Below are 25,561 nucleotides of genomic sequence, written 5' to 3'. Positions count from 1 at the left end.
GAAGAGGGAGTCATGAACAGTTTGAAAAGCAAGAAATGGACCAGAAGTTTATAGATATCACAGAATTGTTGAAGTCTGGAAGGCATCCCTAGAGATAATCTAGTCTAACTCCCTTTCTCAAAGAATGATCATCTAAAGCAGATCACCCAGGGCCATGTTCAACTGGATTTTTAATGTCTTCAAGAAGATTCCAGAACTTGTCTGGACAACCTGCTCCATTGCCTGACAAACCTGACAGAGAGAAAGATTTTTCTTACATAAAAAGGGAATTTCCTTTATGTCAAATTACATCAGTTTGTACTTATTGCCCCTTGTCCTGTCCTCATCCTGTCTCTGGAAAGCACTGACAAGAGTCTACTTTTTTCTTACTCTTTCTCATTAGTTATTTATACACACTAATGAGGTCCTTCCTGAATCTTTTTTTCTTAAGGCTGAACAGCCCCTGATGTCTGAACTTCTTGTGTGCCCTACAATAATCTTCATGACCCTTTGCTGAACTTCCTCCCATGTGTCTATGTCTCCTTTGTATTGGAGAGTCCAGAACAGGACACTGTAACTCATGACATGATGGCAAATGTATTCAAAGTGTGGAAATAGGAATCTGAAAATAGGCAGCATCAGAAGCAGGGCTGCTGCACCTAAGAGATCCTCTATATCCACATTGTCCTAAGCAGTGCTGTCTCAGGTGGTTTTGCACCTTCAACAGAAGTTTTGTGCAAAGAAGATTTTTATTTATTTTTAAATCCCAAATCCTCCAAAACTACGGAGAAAATACCAAGGGTAAACAAGAAGGAGTACTCTTGAGTACTCTTGTCTTTTTTTCTTCATCCAAGAATGGTTTCCACACATTTATATGAATGCAATATGGAGTTTGTGACAGGAGGAATTAGAAGAATGAGGAAATGTCTCTTAAGACATATTCCATAGGTGTATCTAGAGTCTCTCATGCGGGCTCTGAGAGTGCAATGTGAGTTGAGCTGAATCCGAAATATCTCTGTCTATTGACAGAATGCTGAATTTGATCTGATGTATTTCATTATCTCAGGAGGGCTTTTTTTAATTCAGGCTTAGCTCCATATAAAGCAGGTTCGTCTTGGCTAGCTCACAGTATGGGCAGAATGAACTCATTATCTCCTGTAATGCACTGTGTAGACTCGTGTGGGCCATTGCCAGAAAGGCTATAATCTGCTGTGGAAGCTGTTGGCTTGGAAAAGGCAGGCATGAAGGCCAGAGTAAAGCCTGAGTGAAGTGAGTGAGGAAGTACAGCACTCAGAATTCATGATTTTAAATCCCAAGGCAGGTAACAAAAGAGGAGGAAAGGTAACATTGTCTTGGAGTTTGTAGAGAGGTCAAATGGGGTGTAAGTAGACATAATCCAGAACTGTGTAAAAGTTGAACAAGGCAGAGGCAGTGCTTTGAATGTAAGTTTAAGTAGGTAGAGAAGGCAGGTGGATGACAGCAGGGAGAGCTTTAGGAAGAGTTTCAATCAGGTTTTCAGAGACAGACAAGTGGGCAAATAAATGGAAGCAATATATACCATCATATAAAACAATATACTTAATATGCTTTTAAGAAGGAAGACTGTCTAAATAGCTGGTTCATGAAGGAATGTCTGATTCTTCTAAAATCAAAATTGTATTGCAATTTATTTAATTCATAAAGAAGCTGTGGTGAAGCACAGTGCAGTTGATATTTACTCTCTCTCTATTCCTACTTCTTTTTAATCAGAGGGCAAAGACATGAAGTTGTTGAAGATTTTTCCAGCTGCAGTTTCTCTCTTTACAGTATAATCAACACACAGCTGCTTTAGAGCATACTTCAGGTTGATCATATGGATTTAGTTCTGCTGATAGCTGCCTGCATGTTTTTATTTGAGAAAGCTTACGCATGTCATTCTGTAATGGTTCCTATTTCCATTTTAGGTCAGTATGCTTATGATGGCAAACTGCTATAAATGGCTCCACCAGGTGCAGGCATAAGAAACCAAGCAGAAGAATCTCTCATCTCAATATACCCACAAGTTTTCCCCTTGACAGCAGTTTTTCTCTTTTGCAAGATACAAACCCTATGTTTCCAAATAAGTTGTCATAACATTCCATAAAAAAAGATGTTATACTGCAGCATTATCATTTGTGAGGCTCTTGATCTTTCATAGTGGAAGTCAAATGCTTGTTATATATTTAGAAGGTGATGGGCCCTTGAGGTTGTGATGTGCTGTGGGCGATCTTTAGACACATTTGTGTAAATGTACCAGGTTACATTTTAACCAACAGCAGTAGCATGGGTGTCCTTATCAGAGACAGATCTGACTATAAAATATAGTTCTGACTTTCACGCTGCTTTAGGGTAAGCAATAGGTATCTCAGTTTTCTTTTTATTCTGAGTGGAAATATACAAGTGCATTTATGTTCCATAAATTCCACAGACCTGTCATCAGCCTTCTCATGCCAATCCACTAGCTGCTTGTGGTTTTAAAATTATTATTCTTTTCTTTGTGTCCAAAAAATCCTTAAGGGGTTTGTTTTTGTTTGGGAGTTGTGTTTTGGTTTACGTTTTCCCTCAAATGGAGAGAAGTATTTCATAAATGATCTGGGAATTATTTACAAATATTCCTAATTTATAAAAAATAAACTAGCGGTAAGGCTTCAACCATATAGGGCTTATATGTCCTGCACAGTGTAGGTGAGAATAAAAAGAATCAAAATGATTTTCACATGTCATAAGCAAACTGCAAAATGTTTCCTGTAGACAAATATTGGAACTTAGAGTCAATTGTAATTTTTGTCTTAGAAATACATTCGTTTATGAAGATACTATACAAATTTGAATATATGCTATTATGCTATTCTCATCTTTTGTGTTTTACATCACACTTATATTCCACTTTTCTCTCTTCCTCCTTGCAAGGAACCTTGGAGGAGTTCTGGCAATTAACAATCTCCCACATGACATGTGATGGCTCACTTTGCTTAAATCTTTTGTACACTATGTTTTGACCATGGAAATCACCTACCACAACCCACTTTTTCCCAGAGATCTGAGAGCTTGCATGAACAGTAGCTGGATGAACTGTGATTGTCAGGTGATCAAATGTTCTGAGAAAGATTCTTGAAAGGATGAAGTAATGGTGTAACATGTATGGAAATGGAACAGGAGAGAAAACTGGTTAGAATTGTAATTCTTAACTTCTGTTAACTTTTTTAATTATTATTTTAAAATACTCCTTCACAAGTGCCAGAAATATGTGGCTGTGTGGGATGTGTAGTTACTCTGAACTACACATTCTTGTATCTTAGAGTTGTCAGTTTTCCTAGACGTTTCAGCTGTATAATTTCTGCTCTGCTTTTGCTTAAAACAATACTAAAGTGTGTATTACTGGGCTGTATTGTACAATACTACTCGGGAACCACTGGGGTGTTTTCAGAGTTCAGCTTTTTAATTCTATCTACAACATCTAGCTGCATATTATTATACTTCAAAAGCAATAGCTGAACATTGCATTACTTTTAAACGACTTTTATCACAAGATTAAAAGAGAGAACCTTACAATTGAAATTCAGATCTCCTCTGTCCTGTCATGTTTCTGGATTTTTTTTTTTCTTCATCTGTACTTAAAATGATACTGTCAGGGTAGCTGGAACTCATTCATAAACTGATCTGCCTTGACAGTTGTACCACCTGGAAGCTGTTACCTTTTTCAAGTGAAGGATGTATTCATTTTTTTTCCAAGTAGTAGAGATTTTTATTTAGAGTCGCAACTGTAACCAAGTAGTGCTTAGCATGTCTTAAGTGGTGAATGGTGCAAATATCACTTAAAGCCTGGTTGTTTTATCAGCAAGCTGGTCTCAGAGCACAGGTGAAGACTCCAAGTGGTGTGATTTGACTTGCACTGGCTGGCTGTGACCCCAAAGGACTTTTAGGAGAGCAGTGGTTTTGCTTTGCTTAGCTTTGCCTGTGTTTCCTGACAGGCTTTACTGCCCTTAGCTGGGGCTGGTGAGAGCTTAGTGCAAGCTGTCAGGATCAGAAGGTTGAATACATTTCATGCTCTAAAAGTGTATGGGGATCACTGTTCATCTTGACTGTCTGGAAAGCACTGAGCTAAAATAGGAGCGTGTACCACTTGCAGTATATATCATTGCACAATAGATGGGGGGCATCACTCTAATGCAAGTGTTCTAGTTGGACTTCTTCATGACAACTGTGGAGCTGCACCACTACCAGCATTGGGCTACAGACAAGTCTGAATTGGTCTTGCGCTTAGCAAAACCGTCTGCTGCTGTTGTTCTAGTCCTGAACAGTGATTGGCAAACTGTGGCATACCTTTATTGGCAATTCATACACCATCTATTCCAAAGCAGCATGCAAAACTATAGTATGACATCTTGCTCCTTTATTCACAGAGGAGGGGAATGACAGCTGGTAGCCAGTAAATGGCCCCTCCTGTACCTGTGTTTGGCACAGAGATGTGCCAGCTACTACCATTGACATATGGAAGAGGTGGGACAGGAGCCCTCCTAAGTGTGTTTGTGTGACCCTGCCTTGACTCTGCAGCAGTGGCTGCTCATTATACAGGGGAAGCCCTGTGGAAAAAATGACATATTAGAAAACATCACAAGCAAGGGGGAATAGCCAGAGAGCTAAGAGGCATTTCCACATATTTTACCAATAATTGTCTAGCTTTCATGTGCTATGTTTTGTTTAAAGAAGCCAATGGCATCAACTGATGATGTAAAATATGTTTACAGTTTAACTTAATATCAGCCTTAAGTGATTCTTTGCTTCCTACCATTCCAATGGGACTTAGAAGTACTAAGCTACTATGCATGAAGAGTGTCATCACACTGTCCACATTGTATCACAGTCCATATTTTGTTTAGAGTACTCCTTTTAAGGCATTCTTTAAAATAGTGGTATATTTGAGGTGACTTTAGTTTTTCATGCTCATTAGGTGGCACTACAGCAGCTAAAAGATGTGATAATCTTTAAATCATTCTTATCATATTTGACTCATTTTTAAGATCAGTGACTATCATAGGTCTGAGTATCTTCTTCATACTCCAGTTTTATTTAATATTTGTGCTTCTACCTGTAGGCTGCTATGCTAGATTGGTTGCAGGAGACAATCTAGTCAGCATGATAAATATTACTATTACTGAATTTTTCTTTCAGTGCTAGTAAAACGAAAAAGAGAAACAGCTATGCATGGATGAAAGAATTAGAGCACTTAGTACTTCTGGAAGTTATAATCTGCTTATTGTAAGTTACCTTGGTGGTTAAAAGATATCATTAACTATTTAAAGAACTAAATAAATAATTTAATTTAAATTTAATTTAAATTTACTTAAGTGTTCCATCCTGCCAAAGAAAAAAATAATCATATTATATAAGTCATTATTGTCCATAGTATTTCAACAATGGAAGGTAATGAAAGAGTTTGAGTCACATTTATATTCTTATATAGACTTCTGATCGATCAGTTATACCTTGTGTACCATAGAGATCAAGCAGTGCTTGATATTGGTTTCAATAAAGCACTCTGTAGTGTTACTTCTACTGTTTTTTTCCTACATAATTTTCCTTAATTCTTCACAGGGTTCATTGCATGTATCCTTGTTTCCATGTAGTGCTTGTATTCGAATTTTTCATAGTTACCTCTGAAAGTAAAAAGGTAATGCTGAGCTTCCTTCAAGACTCAAATGTCAGATTACTGTAGTTATTTTTCTGACATATCCATGGAAAAAGTTCAACTCTGAGCAAAGCAAAGTGTGAGTAATTCTACCTTGCTGTCACATTTTGAAGAGGCATACAGAAGGTCAAAGTGTTCCTGCAGATCAGAAGCTCTGAAAAGTTGCTGAAGGGCATTGTCTGCATAGACAGGATTGAGTAATTCATGAAGGAATAAAACAATTAAAGTGAGTTCATGGCCTGGGGGTTGTTTGACTGAACAACTTTGTAACTAGTTAACCAGAATTTAAGCTTATACATATTTTTCAATTAAAAATAGACATAATTTTACAAATACTTTGAGGCATTTTAAAAGTGATGATTTAAAGAAAATATTATTTCCTGAAGTACTTTTTTCTGATAACTTTTTAAATTCATTCTTTCAATGATGTCAAATAGTTTGAAGTGTCTCCTAAACTGGAGTATTATGCAGATTTGAAAGTGACAACATCAAAGAGAAATCAATATTTGCAAAGATGTTAGTACTTATCCATAGTGTGCCCTGATATTGTGTGATTGATCAGACTAAAGGAGAGTATTTTCTTCATCCAAACTGCTGAATTTTGTTGTGTTGGATACGGCAAGCAAGGTTGTCCTTCTGCACTGACCTTTCTAAAGCTGAACATGTCAGATTCTCATCACAGATGGCATTGCTTAGAGGTTCTTTGTCAGATACTTTGTCACTGAGATTGTGTTTGAATTTTGAGTCAGTAAAATATAGGCTGATAAAAACCTTGAGAGTTATTTGGGCATTATCTGAAAATGCAGCTCTTAAAATCATCTATGATACTATTGCGTATCAGAAAGTTTATAAAATTTATGCCAGCAAATTAGGTGAAATAAAAACTGCCCTTCCAAAACACTAGTCATAGTTTATTTAAATTCTGAAAATACTAAAAAAGTATTGTTTATCAATTTTTGATCAAAAAGAGAGCAAACAGTTGACACCAAGTTTGACTTCATGCTGCTTTTAAGCATTTCACAAGATTAAACATCTGGTGAGGCCACTTTAATCCCAATTTTAATAATATCCCATTTAGATAATGAACTTCTGACTTTCATGTGCTTGAAGCTAAGCCTTTCCTCATGTGCGAGCTTGCATGAATCTGTAACACACAGGGGAGGACATCTGGATCTGGATTTAATTCCATGTTTCCACAACTAAGTGTTGAAAAAATAGCATAAACTTAAGACTTTCTGTTTGCAGTTCATTTTATTAATTGGAACACAATTATCAACAAGAGCTTGAGTGTTACAAGCAACATTAAAAGCCTTGCTTTTATACATTAAAGTATGGTGAAACACAGAGTTCTATGTACACATTTTATTGTGAAGATGGAAGATACTGAAAGTCAAGCCATTGTTACTGGGCTCAGCTACAGTAAAATGATAGTATTTAAGGTATCTTATGGATCTATGGGCCTTATTGCTGATAACAGGACATGAAAAATGCCTGGTAAGAGCTGTGCTTGTGAAGCCTCTCTCCACATTTAAAGCTTCTGCCTACCTGCCAATTTGTGTAATTATTTTATGTTGTAAAAAACTACCAAATGTATACCATAATAAAACTTAATTTCACAGTAAACTGAAATGCAGTATGTTTAATCAAATGAAAGGCATTTAAAATAATAGAACAGGGGTAAAATTGCCTGTGAAGGACAGTAAGCAGAGTCAAGTGATATTCATTAAAGTATTTTGAAATTATGAGACAGTTAATGTAATAGTAATGGAAATAGAATGCAAACACACTGTGAAATTCATAACTCATTTCTATCTGGCTGCAAACACAGCAAATGCATATAAGGTATGCACTTAGTTTAAGCAGACTAGTACATGTAGAGTCTGCCTGCAATTTCATTTGGAGAAATCTATGCTTTTTTGGTTTTGTCAATTAACATAAAAAAGAGAAACTAGTTGCAGTTTCAAAAGCTCACTATATCTTTTTATGCCTTAGATGCCTTGTATTATTAATGTGTATGGACTCTAGTAGTGTTTTTGTTTCTTTATTTACAATTGGAAATTTTTTAACATTTTGTAATAATGACCAATATAAAATTCAGGTACGTGTAGCTATCTGTAAAGATATGCATTTCATATGTTTTTGTATATTTTACAAATCTTCAGATTAATAATGAATGGTATACTGTATGAAAAACATCTCTTTATTTGGGAAAAAAACATTATGCTATAACCATCCTGGCCAGAAATGCATAATGAAGAAATCCTCACAATATGTAGCTTGTGTACAGTTACACCTGTCCTACTCAGCTGTCTTCCAGAAGAGGCCTTGATTTAATTTTTCAGGCTTTTGATTTTAATGGACGCATTTCCAGATTATAATTTGTGGCTTTCAACTGACACTGAATATGTGTTCAAATTCACTATTAGATTTCTCACTCTGCCTCTGAGTAGTTGGTCTAGACTTAAACAGCTTAAGCTAATAGTTGAGGACTTTTGAGGATTTGTTGTAATTATTCCTGTTATTCTTCCTTTTGTGCCATCTATGAGCCTTGAAAAACCCTAGATGCATTCCAAATTTTACATATAAGGGTGGGGAAGACAGTTAAAATATGAGCTTGTTTTCATCACAAGGGTGAATGCCTCCCTAGGTTGCCTGCTCTCCTGTATAGGATCTGGGTTTTTTCCCCCATTATTATGCTCTTTTCCTAAATTTTTTGAATATATGCATTTTAAGCAGTTCATATGGATATTCACTGTCATATATCCTGCATGCAATCACCTGTGAAAATATCAGACCCGGGAAAACAGGCAGACGTTATGTGACAAAATTGAGTGTTAACAGGGCTTGGACTGCAAACAGAATTCAAAAAAATCATGTCCCAGATCTGCATTCTTTTAACAGGAAAGGGAGAACAGGGTATTTATCAGCCTGGGTGATAAAATACCTTCAGCTTCCACTCACAGCTATGGACAAGAGAAGCTTGTTTTTGTCAGTTACTTTCCTTAGGTTTTGTCAACTTAAAGAAGCTCTTTGAGTAGCATGGTCTTTGAAAAATATTTAGCTGGTACTGAGGAGTCATCAAATTTTCCATTGTATTTTTTTAAATAAAGCATTTGTTCATATTCTAGGCTATTCTTTAGCCAGTCCCTTGTAATAGAGTGTTAGACTACAGGCAAGTTTGAAGCTCTCCACCATCTGGAGAAGTACTACTGTTTAGGAAGAGTGCTACATGAAACAGTGGGAATGCCTCCACAGGGGCACAAGTAACAGTATGGGTTTGTATTCTAGTGGTTAGAATAGGAAAAAAGGAGATCAAGACGAAAGGTTGTTGATTTCTCTTCCTGGTGAAGGAAATTTTCATGCATACCTCTGTGATATAAAGATCTTTCTGAACAGTAAAAACCTGAATTCAGAGCAACCTGAGGAATCTGGGGTGATGCTCATGCTATCCAAGGAAAATGTGCTTGTCTCCAAAAATAAAAGAGTTGAGCAATAGGTAATACACTAAGAACAGTTACCAAATCTACAGAGTTCTACAATAAGGGGTTTAAAGGAATCCTGGGGTACATAAGTTCAAATAACAGCTTTTAAAAATTGTTTTATTTTCTCATATATAAATATTTATTTATTTCCATAATTATGAATAGAAATAACTTACAGCATGCTAGTTGGTACTGTATATTTTGTAATAATAACACAGTATAAATATATTTACTTGCTTAAGACATGAAAAATTTGCAGTTGTTTTAAGAAATTAACATATAATCCAAAGCAGGGTTTGGGGTCACATACGTAAAGCTAGTGAGTAATGCAAGAGTCACAAATGCAGATTTTTAAAGCTGTAGTATTTAACCATTATGGGGTGTCACTTTTAAAAGTATACATTTAAATAGAAAATAAAGTATTAATTAGCTAACAGTTAAATACAACTTACCAAATTGGTTCTAATATCTGAATAGGGAAATAATTTGTAGCAGTATATGTACTTTTGTACATGCAGCTCCTTTTGCAAAAGACCTAAATTGTCCTGAAGCCTTTACCTTTGTAAGTATGATGTATTTGACAAACCATTTAGTCAAACATCAGGGTGAAAGTAGTTTAATCAACTTCAGGCACTTGAAATTATCACGACGTTTGTTCTTATGAACCAGGAGGAAGCTCACTTGGTGTCCAAGAGTTTTCTCCTCTCCTCTCAGTCTCCTATCAGAGGTTTAGAAGCGCAGTTCCTCATCTGTGGAAGAAGATTACTATTGTTTCCCCCATCTGATCTGCTATAAGAATAAATCTTCTAAAATGCAAAATATTCAGACAAACTAATTTTTTTAAGACAAGGGAAAATCTATGATAGGTTTTTATGTGTACATGTCCATGGAATGAGCCTCTCTGTAATAAATGTTTTCCAGTCTTGTGTGGAAATTAAAGTCTGAGTATTTCAAAATTAGATTATATACCTTTCTAGAAAGAGCAGCCACTCTAGAACGCTTTCAGAATGGCAGAATAATCCCTGAGAGTAGCAGATCCATATTATATGCAGAATTTTCAACACATGATATGAGAATCAAAACATTGTTTCTGAGATATTTCAGATACTTTCCTGCTGTTACAAGTTCTCAATAATTTAAAGTTAATAAGGAAAGAAGAACATAAAAAGTAGCCCAAGTAGAAGAAAAAAGAAGTCTTGCCATGTATTTCTGCTAAAATGTTGAATTGTGCGCTACTTGGCACTATCTGAAATGTTTCATGACCTTCACAAGATTGGGAACAGACTTTATATATATTTTTCCTACACTGATTAGTGGTAAGGATTTTACAATATTTAGTTCAAGTATTCCACTATGAAAAGTGGCATCTACAAAACTTGGTATGTTAGCTGCCCTATGTGCCCTACAGAAACAAACAAAACAAATATCTCGTTTTGAATCTGCAAGCAAATTTTAAATAATAATTTTTTTCACCATATGTCAGAAAACTGGCCTTGGTTAAGTTTGAAAGGATGTATACGTATATTCCACCTCTCTAGACCTTGTGTGCACAATAAAGCCATTTATATAAACAGCTGTTGATCCAATACACCATCCAGGGCCTCAGTGGCAGACTTTTGATCCGTTTCTCTCAGACTCCTTTCCCTACAAAGCAGTTCAGTGCTCACTAAAACCACATGAGTCTTTTCCAGATCCTTCCAACCCCAAACTGGTCTATATTAGTCCCTCTGCAAATTTATGTCCGGCTTTGTTTCATTAAGGCTTCTGCACTCTTCCCTGGAGGCATCAACTGCCAGACCTCCCAAAGTCTTGTGATGCTATCGCTTAAATATACAGCTTTTGCTTTTGGAAAGCTTTACCTCTTTGCTGTCACAGCCTCATGTGATTTGCTGGAATGAGATAAGGTGAACAGGCACAGAAGACAAACTGGTGATTTCTAGATCATGATATCCAAAAATTCAAATCTAATAGCTACTGCCATGGTGATTGTACCGGTATTCCATCACATCCTCCTCTTCATGAAAAAAATATTATCTCTGAGAAGATCATTAATTCTAGGAGGAAAATTGTGAAAACTTTTCTCACAGAAGACTGTTGCTCATCCTGCTTCCATAGTAAAAGTTATAAAACTTCCCGAATTAATTCTACTTTGAAATAATACACACCCTTTAGGGAAAATACACTCCATCCTGATTTTCAGCTTCCCAGTGAAAAGAAAATTTCTTAAAATTTGAAAGTTATTCAGTTAGCTACTTTTGCAAGACCTTTTCCTACAGACTTTGTTGAGATGTTTATGATGAGATTTTGAATTGAGAGAGAGAGAAGTTATTTGCTGAATGCTGTAGTAAGTTCTCAGTGTGGATTGGAGTGAATGGTTGTCAATTTATTGAGGGTGGCAGGTGAAATTCAGTCCTGATGGGGTAGTGCCTGCTAGAGGGATAATTTGAATTCTTCACACACATTGCAGATTTCTAAATTAATTGTAGCCAGTGAGGGAAGAAAGTTGGGCAGTGTTTTAGACAGCTAAGCAAAAACAGCCATTCAGTGTGCTACAAAAGGAAGATGCTAGGACATTTAAAAACAATTCTAAAAATCCTGAAATATTTTAATACCATTAAAATATTCTGTTACTATTTTCTTACATACTTTTTTTTTAGGTTCTGACAACTTAATCTCGGAAAGTGATTCATCAAGAAAAGACAGAATTCTAGAAAAGTGTGAAAGGAAATTTGAGTATGGGAATGGCATTTTGTAAGGTTCTCTATTAATATTGTTTCATTCAAGAAGACTAAATAGGATCAGCCTTAAGAATAAGAAAAGATAGACTGAATTGTATTTCTGTTTTCAAAAATCAGTGTGGATCAGTTGAAGTGGACAGTAAACTTTAAAGTGAAAATTGCTTTTTGAAAATCAACCTTTAGCTGATGGAATTAATATAAATTTTCTCAATAGTCCTTAGATGGGAAGAAAGAAGAAAGATTACTTTTCATGAAAAATTGCTTATAGAAAAAACTATAGTGGCAAGCGTATATTAAGAAAAATGAACCTTAGAATAGGTATGACGATGGTCAGTTGCAGAATTTTAAGGTGAGTAAGGAAGTAGCTCTTGATAAAAATGGAATTTATATTGCAGATGTTTACCATACAATCATCACCTTTAAACAGTGTAAAAACATACTGTTATCTCTTACCTGTAGAAAGGTAAGAAACATTGCCAAGTTTCTAAAATTAGTTCTGCTCTGGCTGTCATACAGAAAAACAGCACAACAATATGAGAATACTTCTTCCATGATGTCCACCACCTACTGGAAGGTCTCTGTTGGAAATATCTTGTGTATCTGTTCTGATTTGGATTAGGATGGACTAGAACAATGAATCCGAAACAGTTTGGGTAACATCAACCATAATCTGAATCTTTTTTGTTCAGTATACATGGGTCACAGTTTAGAGGTTTTTCGGGTTCCTTACTTGCAGCTCTGAGGTACCTTAATCTGTAGAAGAGCTTGATGTTTGCAAAATTTAGGATGAATTTGATTCCTAACTCTTTCTCTCTTTTTTAACTTTGTTTTTCCTTATTTTTTGTGTTGGTTTTTTTTTTTTTTTTTTTTTTTTGGTTTTCAGTACATCAAAACGTATACTGCTCCTTCTTCCTAAGGTTTTTTCCTCCCTGTAGGAGCTGAGAAATACAGTATTCAGATTGTTCATTAACAATTGTTAATTACTATACTAAAATATTTTTTTCTTGTTTAAAAAGTTTAACTTTTCTCTGGATCATATTTATGCATACACAGATAAACTGTTGTAAGCACCTTTGTCTTTAAAATACACAAAATCTGTTCTCACTTGCACATTGAACCTCTAAAAAATGTATACGTACTTTTGGAAATTTGGATTTAACATCTGAATGGATAAAACTAGGTCTAATTTTGTCTCTAGTTTATGGTAGAACAAGTCTAAATAACATAGGTTACACTAAAAACAAATGAATATCAAATAAACTGCTGCTTGGGATGCTTAATATTGTATTCACAGGATTAAGATACCAATGACATTGCTATGAGGGCCTGTGATAATTATTGATTGCAAATGTAATTTTCAAAATGCACTAGGTTACTTGAATTGCATATTAGCCTTCTTAATTTCATGGAAGACCATGTCTTTTGGAAGAAGAAAACAGAAAAGCATGCACATACAATTTTCCCTGGCCTTTTCTGCTACTTTGGTTCTATCTGCATGAACTAGAAAACCAATGTATTTATAAAAAAACTTCCAACCTCTAAAATGTCTGAACTTTGCAAATATTACCAGTGATATGTGTAAGGAAATTATTTTCTTTAAGCAAGTTTTTTTTAATACATATAAATTACATATAAAATACATGTAAAAGTATGGATAAATCCTAATCTTGTTGCTGGTTGGTAGTGACACTTGATTGAGTTGAGCTGGGTATTGAGTGCTCTAAGCATCCATCTGAACCTATGGCTACTGAGAGCACTCAGGAATTCACAGCATCAGGTCCTAATTAAGGTCCAGGAATTGTTCTACTACGTTTTAAAATTGCAAAACACATGACCACAGCCCATAGGGGAGCTAATAAAAGATAATCCTGTGGCTTGCTTTGAAGCAATTATTCTATGTCCCTTTCTGCCGGCAGAAATCACCTTGCCACATCCCTCACATGAATTAATCTACCATTTCCCCTTCCCCCCTTCTATTTTTGCAATTCTGCCCTTTAACAAAAATAGAGTATAGAGGATGATATAAAAAGGAGAGTTGCAGATGTATTGAAATATATTCAGTTTTTCTGCTGCGCAGGAGGCTTACAAACAGCTGGTGAGTTAGTGTACTGCAAGCAAAATAGACATCAAATGATGTATAAGGATTTTTTTGTCTTTATGAAAGTAAGAGGCTAATACAGCCAGCCTGAGTTGGTCATATTTTGCCACTAATCTACACAGTCATTGTTTCAGGGAAAAGAAATATTTTACCTTTTAATTTATGTGTCTTTATTATAGCAAGCAAGATAGTTTCCTCTATATCTTCTGTCCTTTTTCCTTCACCTTAACATCATTGGCAGGAGTTAAATGCTATGAATTCCGGTACTGAATTCACCTTTTCTTGCTAAATAAAATTTGAACTCTATACAGAAAAGCTACTGTATTCATCTATTGTGATTCTTGCTAAAACAGAATTAATGAAAGATATGTGATCATTGTTGAAGACGAATAAAAAAGGGTAAAAAACCCAGTATTGTTGTTACCTCTGTAGCTATAGGGCACTATCTGGCTTCATTTGAACAACATATACCAGAGGAAAATAAGGACAGGTGTAATTTGCATAAATTATCAAAGAGAATCATTAGAAGCAAGCATGTATAAATGGCAGTGCTAAGTTCTAAATGATCTCTTCCCTCCCTGTGGCAGAGTCATCTCCCACAGGCATTTCCTGAAGAAGTGCTGGAAATGAAGGTGGGAAACATTAATTATAGATCAATATCCCATGGAACCTCTTCTACTGGACCAGCATTTTTAAAACTGGGGAATAAGTCAGAAACTAAAACAATACGGGATAGAGGACAAGCTATTTTCTGTACTGCCTTTTCATCCTTAAGGCCTCTGATCACATACATTTATTATGTAGTTGAATTGATTGTGTTCATTGAAAAACAGTGGCTGAATTGGCTGAACTAAAATGTTGTCCTTCTTCCTCATGAAGAAATCATACAATTCACAGAATTTACTTCCTTTCTTTATTAGCTCCATAGACTCCTTTCAAATGTTCTGGGGTTTTTCTTTTAAATGTTCTGTTGTAGTATTTAATTTTGTTTTAATTCCACCATGTGAACAAAAGAAAGTAATTTGGGAATGACAGTATTACCATTTTTTGTTCATTACATTTTCTTCTTGTCTCCCTGGGAAATGACAAACTGGTATCATGCATCAATTTTATGTATTTATAAAATCTGTGTTCATCTTCTGTCTACAGATTTCTGCAGGAAAACATAAATCAGATTTTTCAAAGATCTATAATAGTAAATATCACAAATCTTAGACCAGTCAAAAAAAGGAGTTATTTCTAAAATATGCAATGACATCCAGCAAGGAATTGCAGGGTCTGAAATTTTGCATCTTATATATCTGACTTTGAAAAGCAGGAGGAAAAAAAAGAATAGTTTCAGCTTAAAAGTAGATATAGCATATATTTATATATTTACATTTAAAAACTCTTTTGACTGTGGTAAACAAACATACTGTGCTATAAAAGTTTATATTGCTAATAGTCATGACATCAATTGCTTAAAAATACATAGAAAGAAATGAAAGTAAAAATTATATTCATCCAAATAAAGGAACTAACTGGTTCAGTTAAATACCTCCTGTTTTCATGGGAAGCAGCTTTGCTCTTGACTTTGGCACAGCCGTTTGGTTTTTTACAGACACAAACTTTTAAACACTGCTTATGTGTGGTTAAGTATGAATTTACATGCACTCTTATCTATAAAGGTGTAGTAAAAAACCTATGAAGTATAAATCAACAAAAAATATGCATTGTGCTGTTGCATTTGTATCCTTTTGCTTTAATGCAGTTTTAGTTTTACCCATAATATGAGAATATTTATGATATTGATATTTATTCAGGAAACATTTATGTAGACATTTAGTGGATGTTTCTGTGATTCAAACTATGATGTTTCTTATGTTTATAAAGTGAGAAAAAACCTATTATAATGAGGAAAATTAAATTCAGGTAATGTGGATTAAAAAAAAGTTTGTTCAAGTCACATTTCCTTTAGATATTTAAGTTGCATTTCATCTATTTCAGTGTTGTAAATTGAAACTGCATAAATTATAATAGTAAAGTTATTTTATCTAATGGATTCAAATACCAAGTGCCAAATATGGTTTGAACAATCATTTCCCCAAAGGAACTTTGTAGATTGACCTTTTCCTTTTATTACAATGGACTACCTTCCCACAAGCCTTTTTAAAGCAGCACACCACCATCTGTTGGTACATTATGTGTTTATGTATTTCCTACATAAATGTCTTAGAACAAAGTTTTACTACTTTTATTAAAATTATTTCAAACAACCTGTTGGGATATAAAAAAAGGAAAGTGATCATTACTGTATTTTTGGTCAATACACTGCTGGTTTTGTTTTTGTTTTGGTTCACATGGCAGCATGTAATTTATAATTGCACCACAGAAGACAGAAATACCAAATAACCAAGATTTCTTACTTCAGTCTTCTAGTACTATACAGTTTCTGTTTCTGGTGTTGCTGCTGCTGCCAATGATTTGACAGCCCATGAGGAAAAACTGTATATTTTTATTAAGTTTTAATGATGCGAATACCTCCCTTTTAAACTGCATGGTTGCCTGCAATGATATTCTCAAAACCTAAAATAATATGTGGTCATTTCCAGCTAATGCCAACCACTCGGGGACTTTGCTGCTTGTAGGATGGCAATTGAAGCAATGAGGCAGTCCTCATGAATTCATGATTAAATGCATTGCTTTGATTGTTTAGAATATGTGTGTGAGGGGAGATAGGCTTTCTCTTGAGAAATCTAAACCAGAAGAAACAAAAGTTCAAGCAAGTACTAAGCTGTAAGATCTAAGCAGCAAATTCTGTTTCCCTAGTTGTTCAGTTCCTTGCTTGCATTTTTTGTAAGAATAAACCACTCTACCCTAAAATGTTGTGATGCTAAGGATAGTCAAAATTATGGCATCAATACATATTCGGATTAGACCAAAATAATCAGCTTGCAGGTGAAGTATTGCAAAGCTGTAGGGGTCAAAGAGGCAATGACAAGGCGGGGTGATCTTCTGGAGTGTAGTGAAAGACTCACTTGGAACTCTTGCCTTCTTTGATATATCACCAAACTGCAATTGCATTTATATAGTGATTAATGTGTTCAAAGCCTTGTCTAAATGCTTGCAATGCTGTGATGAGGAAAGTTGGGAGGTGTCACTCATTTTTGCTACCAAAAAGTGAGTGATGATTCTCCAAGGATCTCCTCATGGGCCTTTGGTTCAACCAGAATTGCCCTGACTCCAGGCTCATCATTGTTTTTGTTATATGTCCATCACCTTGATCTGGTCCGTTGTGTTCTGGGATCCAGGCATCTGAATAAACTCCACGGCTACATATAATGAGCCACAGAGAACCATAAAAGAAAAAGAAAAATCTAAGCCTGGGAAAGATCGAGGATGTTCCAAGTAGGAACATGAGTAACCTCTCAGAAGATACACAGAGAGGGACAGAAAGAGGCAAAAAAAGTAAAAGATTTGAGTCTTCAAGGGACTGGAGGTTATGGAATCTTGTGAGCAATCTCCATTCCCCACAATATTATGGTTATCAAAGAAGTGGACAGCAATTCTTTCTAGACATATACCATTGCTTAGCTATCAGGCAAAAAGTTGCAGAGTTGCACCCATGTTCTTAGTTAGTTTGAAATTCGTAAACCAAAGGTGTTATTGAATAGGTATTGTGGAAAAAGAGCTCTGTCCAGCCCCCTTCCCAGGACCATGTCCAGATGGCTTTTGAGTATCTCCAAGAATGGAGGCTCCACAGCATGTCTGGGCAACCTGTTGCCAGTGTTTGACCACCCTCACAGTAAAAAAGTGTTTCTTTAGACCTGAAAAGGAACTTCATGTGTTTCAGTTTGTACCCATCACCTCTGGTCATGTTACTGGGCACTGCTGAAAAGAGCCTGACTCCATCTTCTGTGCTCTCTCCTTTCAGATATTTGTGTACATAGATAAGATACCCCTGGAGCCTCCTCTAAGCTGAAAAGTCCCAGCTCTCTCAGTCTTTCTTCATAGGAGTGATGCTCCAGTCCCTTATTCATCCTCATGGCCTTAGAAGTTTATTTTTATTCCTTTTTTCGGAAGCAGTCAGGACATATGCAGCCAGACTATTCAATAAAGCGTTCTTATCCCTGCAGAGCACTTAATATTTTTCTAGAAGCTATAGAAATTCTAGTAAGATGCAGAGTCAGTGTCCTTTAACATGAGCTGTATGATTGAGTATTTACATCTACTAGAACTAGAAGTTTTATTTGTGGAAGTATTTCCACTTGTCTGGGTCTCTGCCAGACTTTGCCAGAGGTTTCTATTAGTGATTGAAGAAAATTTCCCTGAGCAAATAATGAATAAGGTCCACATTCTGATGTCAGTTATAAATGTGCTACAGGAAATTATCAAGGGTTTCTTTCCAGGCCAGGGATTTGTGTCAGAGTTGTTATACCACTAACCCACTCTCCACACAGACAGTAGAAGTAGTGAATAAACAATGTAGCTTCTGCATTTGGAGCTGGGTAGTGTCTTATCTCTGTTCCAAGCATATTTCAGTCGCTGAAGGACAGTGCTATATGCAGACCCCACATCTGCTGCTCTCTGGTAGATTCCCATCTGCCTGGGATCTGTAAAACGGCTCTGGCCTGGTGCTCCTGACAGCTCTTTTACACCTCCCACTTCTGCTGCTCGCAAGCTACATTGGTTTTCCCATGTGTAAGTGTGGCAGTAAAGGAAATTATTTAGATTATTTAGACTAAACTTGAATTACAAATGAGAGGAATTCAGCACACAGTTTTGAATACATTTTGCCTTTTTACTTGTGTCATGCCTTGGACTCTGAGTTTGAATCAAAGTCACTTACAAGGCAGAGCTTCTAGCCTTGGGCTGCAGTCTTCATTCTTGAGCTGCCTCCCACTGGGAACAGGAATACCCTTTTAAAATTATCTCTGTCACCATACATGTGAGTGGGGAAATTCCAGATTGTCACCTCTCTGCTGACATGTAGTATCATGTGTTGGTAAATCTGGTTTTGTGCTGTTGGAGACTAATATAATAAGATTGCTCAGTTTCACATCTATTTTGTAGGTAGAACACAGAAAAAACCAGTAGGCAGATACATAATAGAACAGTGGAGGTGCCTCAATTAATTTTGAACTGACTAGCTGCAGCAACACTGCACTCAGTGAAGCCCAATTTATTCTCTTCCATGACCCACTATGAGGTCAATTCTGCTACTTCTAGTACTGTATCTAAGTATTTACTGTAGTGCAGGCTGCAGCCTAGACATCCCACAGATTTGTCTGAATTATTAAGTCCTTGCTACAAATTTTGTAATCTCCAGTAAAGATTACCATCATTAATGTGTCTAAGACTATGCCAGTGACACATGTAAATTGTTTACTGGGGGGTTGTCACAATAATTGACAAGAAAATAGGTTGTTCACTTTCTAGTTTATGTCAGTGGAGAACTAAATTTTGCAAGTTGGTATTTTTACTTTTTCTTTTTGGCATGTTCATCGTGAAAAAAAAGGTAATTGCTTGGTCTGAAGATGCTTCTTTCTATTTAAGATCTTTTCCACACTGCTACACAATTTCCAAGAAATTGATTTGTTTGTGAGCTTCAATGTACTCTGAAAGTGCAAGCTGGTTTTTTGGTTAAGAATTAGTTATCTCAGCTTAAAACCGTGGGTACTAAACCAGTCATGACCATTAAACTTCTGTTTTATCTATCATAATTCTTTTCATTCTGTAGACATTGCTGAGAGACTAGGTTAGACTCTCCTGGACTATATGTTCTTAGGTGCTCTTTTTTGGAAGTATTTTTCTGACTAGATATATGCCATGCACCGTATACCCATTCACATCAGGCTGTTCTGTTAAGAAAACACCACTGGTGAGGAACTGATGTCACTGAAGACAAGAGGAAGGAAAAACATCAGAAGATTTCATCTAATGCTCTCTGTAAACACTTTGGTTTATTTCTGGTTGTCTATCAAGTTGTCACTGAAAAGTCAGTATTAACTGCCATAGGTAGGTCTGTAATTAAAACACACCATTAACCAAGATTATTTGACCTAAACAAAGAAATAATTTGGTCATATGGGTAGTAATTCCAGAGCTAGCTTATTTATACTTACTATAGTTAAAGCCTTCAATCGCTTTTCAAAATTACATCAGCACTTGAAATACTAAATCCTGTAGTGATCAGTAAGTTAGATTCATAAATGTATGCTTTTTGAAAATATAAAGCTCCTGAATTACTCAGACACTTTAAATCATTTCACTTATAGTGTCTTTGGTGGAAGTGTATTAAAAAACAGAAGTCAAAATATTTTGAAATTATGAAATATCACAGTTTTACTCAGTGCAGTTAGGAATTCTGTTTGCAGATAAAATCTAAAAAAGGAACAGGAATACATGAATAATAATGATATGCAGCTGCACTACTGAAGATGTTTATGAAATTGTTTTGATCTGTGTTTTATTAGACTGATTTACTTTATTAGACTGATTTACTTAACTAAGCCTTCAGGTTCATAGACCATAATTGTACTGTAGCTTATACTACATACTGTCATTCAGGAACATTAATAATTTCTTGATAAGCTTTCTTCTATCTTAGAAATCAGTAATCTTTCTGAAACTCTGATTATCTTAATAATATTCTTGTTTAATCTTTAATGATGATAAATGGGTTCTCTTTGTTCTTAATAAGAGTTTGGTGCCAACACACTGTTTTTAAGATCAATCTTTCTTCCTAAACTAGCAAAGATCTGAATGATTAAAATCCCTTGGTGTGTTTAATACCTTTTAAGTTAGCCCATTCTTTATCCTATAGAGGAGAAAAAAATACAGCAGTGTGAGAAAGTGTTATCTGTTCCATAGCCAGATGAGCCACACAGAACAGCATAAGTAGCAGTTACAAACTAAAATGAAAAGATTTTTTTCATCATGTCAGGAAAAAAACCCCCAAACCCTAGGTGTCTAGTCAATGACATCCAAAATCTGGAAGGTGATAACAGCTCACGTGCTGAGCACTTACAGATTCCATGGATGCCTGCAGAAGTGTCAGGTCCTCAACAAACTCCTATCGTGTCTACAGATTTAATCACCAATGGATTTTTTTTTATCATTTTCTTTACAATTATGAAAACAGAAGGTGGAATTAGGGTGAAGGAACTTTTCTGATGGGTAAAATATGCAAATCATGGGTTTAAAATTTTAAAATGTATAGATGAATAGGACATAAGTCTTGAAGTTCTGTTGCTGAATAAAAATATTTTTAGGCTAATTTTATTTCTGCTTTTTCTGTTTTTTTGTTTTTCTTTCCTAAATGAAATATTTGTGTGTCCATGTTCTTCTGAATTACTCCTAACACTTCAGCTAAACTCCAGTGTTTCTTAATAGGCCAACAGTGGGAACTAACTTAGAAATCTAGTGCCACCAGATGCTTAGTAAAGATAGATTTTATCTTCAAGTTTTCTGGAGGTTAATGCAGATAATGAAATATGATTAAGCAAAAGAGGTTTCTTCAGTTCATTTTTAAAACAGTAGAAAGAGTGACTCACATCAGAAAGTTCAAATACATAAAAGGCTGATTCAGAGGGGAAATTAATAACTGGTTCCCTTTACCTGCAGCAGGTAAAATAAAAAGTTACAGGCTTAAATTCTAGCAAGAAGGAATCAACTCTAAAGCAAACTTCACAGCAGTAGGATACTAAAACTCTGTACTAGAGAGGGAAGTGGTGGAACCTGTTGTGTTCCAGCTGTGTTTTTCTGTGGCTACATGAGAGGTACCATGGATCTCCTTTGGCGGCAGGACAAGAAAGTCCTGCCCAAAAACTTGACTTGAAGTAGCAGTATTTTATCTTCCTAAATTGTATAAAGGAGTGAAATATATCACTTATTTGGAGTCTGTGCAAAGGGTCCCTGTTGGCATCCCAGACATTACATGTTAGATGGATCTACTTCACTATTTCTTTGTTCCAAGACTGACGGTTTCCTCAGGATGAGGCTCACCAAGACATTGTCATTGTTGAAGTACATTAAGGCAGACTAAGTCTAATTTCAGTAGAGGGGAAGGGAAAATTCTTCTGGATATAATTTCTTTTATAGCTTGCCTCAAAAATACAAGACAGATAGAAAATGGTTTTCTTTCATTTCCCTGCTCAAACTGTTTCTTTTCCTCTTCACTGTTTTGCCCACCTATGCATTCTGGGCTTTAAGTTAAGCTTCTCCTCTACAGTTCACAACATTTGGGCTATACACAATAGAATCTGAGGTGCATATTTCAGATATATAGTAGTCTGAGCCCAGGTCCTTCAAAATTTTCTGTCCTTCCTGCAGAAAACTACAGAACCAGATTTGCTTTCTTTTTTCTTGCTTCATAATCCTTTCTCATAAGGACAGAGTAAAGAATTTTGTAACACTAAATGCTACTACCTCTCAAACACTCTCTAACATGGAGGTCAATTCATCTGATTTTTCAAAAAGAAACTTACTTTCAGAGTGTCATCTGACTTTCCAGTATGTTGGCTGTGTCTTCTAGGCTATTTTGAAGGCTGAGGGAAGACCCAGGTGGTCTACTTCCTTTGTTAATGATTGGGGGTGGCTTTCAGATATCCTGTATTTAACTTGTATGTGAGACTTCTTAGATAGGGAAAGGCTATACTGTCCTCTCCTGCTGTTTCTGACCCAACTCTCTTTTCCTTTTCTGCCAAGCTTCTCTGCAATGGCACTCTGCAAGATTCCAGTTTGTTCTCCCTGCTCCACTTCTCCCATGAGCAGTAGTCCCCAAGATATTTTTTCTGTCTCTGTCTTAACAGCTTTTCTAATTCAGATATCTGAAGGTTTAACTTCTGGCAAATTTTCTTACTTGTAACCCCATACCTCTGACTCCTTCAGTTATGCCACAGTGGGTATGGTTTTGTGTGATGATAGGTGACCTCCCAAGGCTACCAAGCAATTTTGTCTGCCCTTGGCACCTGAGAGCTTCATAAAAAGCCCTGCTCTATGTCTGCATACCAAATTCTTGCTGAGAAGGTGGCAAGAAGGTGGTATCATTTTACATAACCATGACATGTTACCCAGAACTATTTTTCTTCACTATTTGTTTTGATATCACTGACTTGAGAAGAAGAATATGAAAATAACCCCATTCTTAAATATATTCATTGTAAATATTCATTCAAAGAGACTCTACATACTACACTGAAATCAATCCACTCTGTGTCAAACTTATTTAATTCTTAGTTCCATGGTCTTGTTTCCACATATTACATTGCTCTTGCCAACATTCAGGCACTGTCTGGCCTGTCAGAGCTATCTTCTGGAAGGAAGAACAGGCTTCATCTGCAAAGTGGCACGTAAACTAAATTATTTCTGTAATTACCCAAATCTTGCACACACTTAATGTACACAAGTTCTCCCTTAAAGCTGAAAAGTGTAAGAAGGTAAGAGTATGTAAAGTTGGATGTTAGGTACTGATTGTAGCAGTTCATTTATATTGGACATAAGAGCATTTTCCTATCTATTAAACAAATTTTTGTTCTTATTCTGAATGGTTCCTGTATATAAAGATAGTGTGAAGGTGAAAGACTTTAGTCTGGGTCTTAATCCTTTCTATACCTTGCTGTCATGTTGTATCTCCCTGTTGTGTGGGGCTCACAAATAGGTTGTGGGTTTGATCCCTGTGGGCCAATCACTTAAGTATTGGATTCGATGATCCCTGCGAGTCCCTTCCAACTCAGAATATTCTGTGAGTTTGTGATTCTGTGATTGTTGAGGTTGTGTGTGAACTGCATAGGTAAATGTGTGTTTAAGGTACATGTTTAAATTAGAAATATCTGAACTCATAACCTGAAGATTTCCGCAATCATTAATGTCAGTTTGATCTTTTACTTGCACTGAGCCGATGTTCACCTGTAATACACATTCAGTGTTAGCAAAGTGAACCTTAATAATGAATTCATTCCTCATGATCATCTTCACTGTGTTCATAAAAGGGGAGTGCACCATGACCATGGTTAACCTGCTATAAAACTGAAACAGTGGACTCTGCAAGATAAATTTAAAACCGAACATAGATACGTAGGTTGGTGTTAGGCTGTATAAAAACAGTGTATATACAAACAGATAAAAACCCAGAAGTGTTGTATGAGGCAGAGAGAGCCCACAAAACACTATAAGGTGTAGTGGGCGGATAGCGTTCATGAATGTAATGATTCAGAATCTGTGAACTGTGATGTGATATGTTTGAAAGAGGTGGCTGAATCAATTTTTAAAAAATATTTTTTGTTAAAGAACAGATTTATGGGGTCACAAATATTTTGTTACTGGGGGGAGTGAAATAGCAGGAATGCTTTTTAACTGAGTCTTGTAGAATGGCCATATATGTACCTTTTGTTCTAGTCAGTACTTCCAGCTCTCAAATGAAAAGACATTTTTAAAGCTGTATCAGTGCCCTCACTTCCTCAAAAGTCTTTCACTGTTCTCTGTATAGTCTTGATTTTGAGAATTCATAGAAACATTATAACTGCAGCTACTGGTTTATGAAACATTGCCTCAAGAGGACAGCGTGTTTCAGAGGGTTTGTCCAAGTGTTCTTAAGATAGTGGCTTTAATCCATGAAGCTTTCAGTAATTTGGGCCTCACGCTTTTACGCAATTAAGACCATAATCAGTTGGCATTAAATCCATCTTGATTTAAAAAGGCAGTTCCTCTTATCAGAGTTTTCTCTAAGTGAAGGCAGACTCTGCTACTTCACTGTCTCCTGGACACCTGCTTTGCCTTAAGTATGTGATTTTGACGTTCTTTTCAGAAAGCTGAATGTCTCCCTACCCTCTCTTTTATGTTCTTTGAGAGACAATAACAATATAGTGTAAATGTGTGAGAGCTATTGTGGATTTATTATTGTAGATGGTGAATATTATTGTGTGCCCTGTGGGTAGTCAGTTGTATGTGGCATATATTGTAGATTTATATTTTGTCTGCTTAAAACACTACTAGAAGTGCCTAGAGCCAGGGTTAGGTGCTTAAGTTGTAGCTTCAAATAAATAAATAAATAAATACATTAAATAAATAATTGAAGCAGTCAGTTTCAGATAATAGAGAGAGATTGCTTCTGGGTAGAAAACTCTGTAAGTCTTACAGCAACAGAATCTTTAATAAAGAAGGTTAAAGAAAATCCCCGAAGAATTTCTTGTCTGCAGATAAATAAAAGAACCCCAAGCACCCAAACTAACAGGACTTGGTGAATTAGAAGCTTCTTTATGTATGGTATAAAACTAATTACTAGGGAGCATTTTATTTACCTCTAATTTCTATTTAATAGCCACTGCACTTGTCATTGCAGGTATGGTTACAAAAGTATGGCTACCTTCCACCAACTGACCCCCGAATGTCGGTGTTGCGCTCTGCAGAAACCATGCAATCAGCTATAGCTGCCATGCAGCAGTTCTATGGCATTAATATGACAGGAAAAGTGGACAGGAACACAATTGAGTAAGTAACCAGTACTGAACTGCTCTTGACTTTTCTGTTTCAAGCAGGGTAAAATAGAGCTGGGAAGCAGCAGTGTAACTGGAGTATC

The 25,561-nt window shown here is 35.9% G+C and overlaps 1 protein-coding gene across 1 annotated transcript in view; it reads left to right on the top strand.

Annotated features, from left to right (window-relative positions):
- MMP16 (matrix metallopeptidase 16) overlaps nt 1-25,561 on the top strand; it is a gene marked incomplete at both ends in the record, with an annotated part of 162,874 nt that overhangs the window by 58,387 nt on the left and 78,926 nt on the right. Inside the window, one exon of the mRNA XM_082298872.1 lies at nt 25,325-25,473. Within this exon, the coding sequence (XP_082154998.1) occupies nt 25,325-25,473 (149 nt within the window). The remainder of the gene's footprint in view (nt 1-25,324; nt 25,474-25,561) is intronic.

Source organism: Coloeus monedula (assembly GCF_965178545.1).
Source record: "Coloeus monedula genome assembly, chromosome: 1".
Lineage (NCBI taxonomy): Eukaryota > Metazoa > Chordata > Aves > Passeriformes > Corvidae > Coloeus > Coloeus monedula.
The sequence above is the reverse complement of the archived record's forward strand: the minus strand, read 5'-3'. Positions and strand labels throughout refer to the sequence as shown.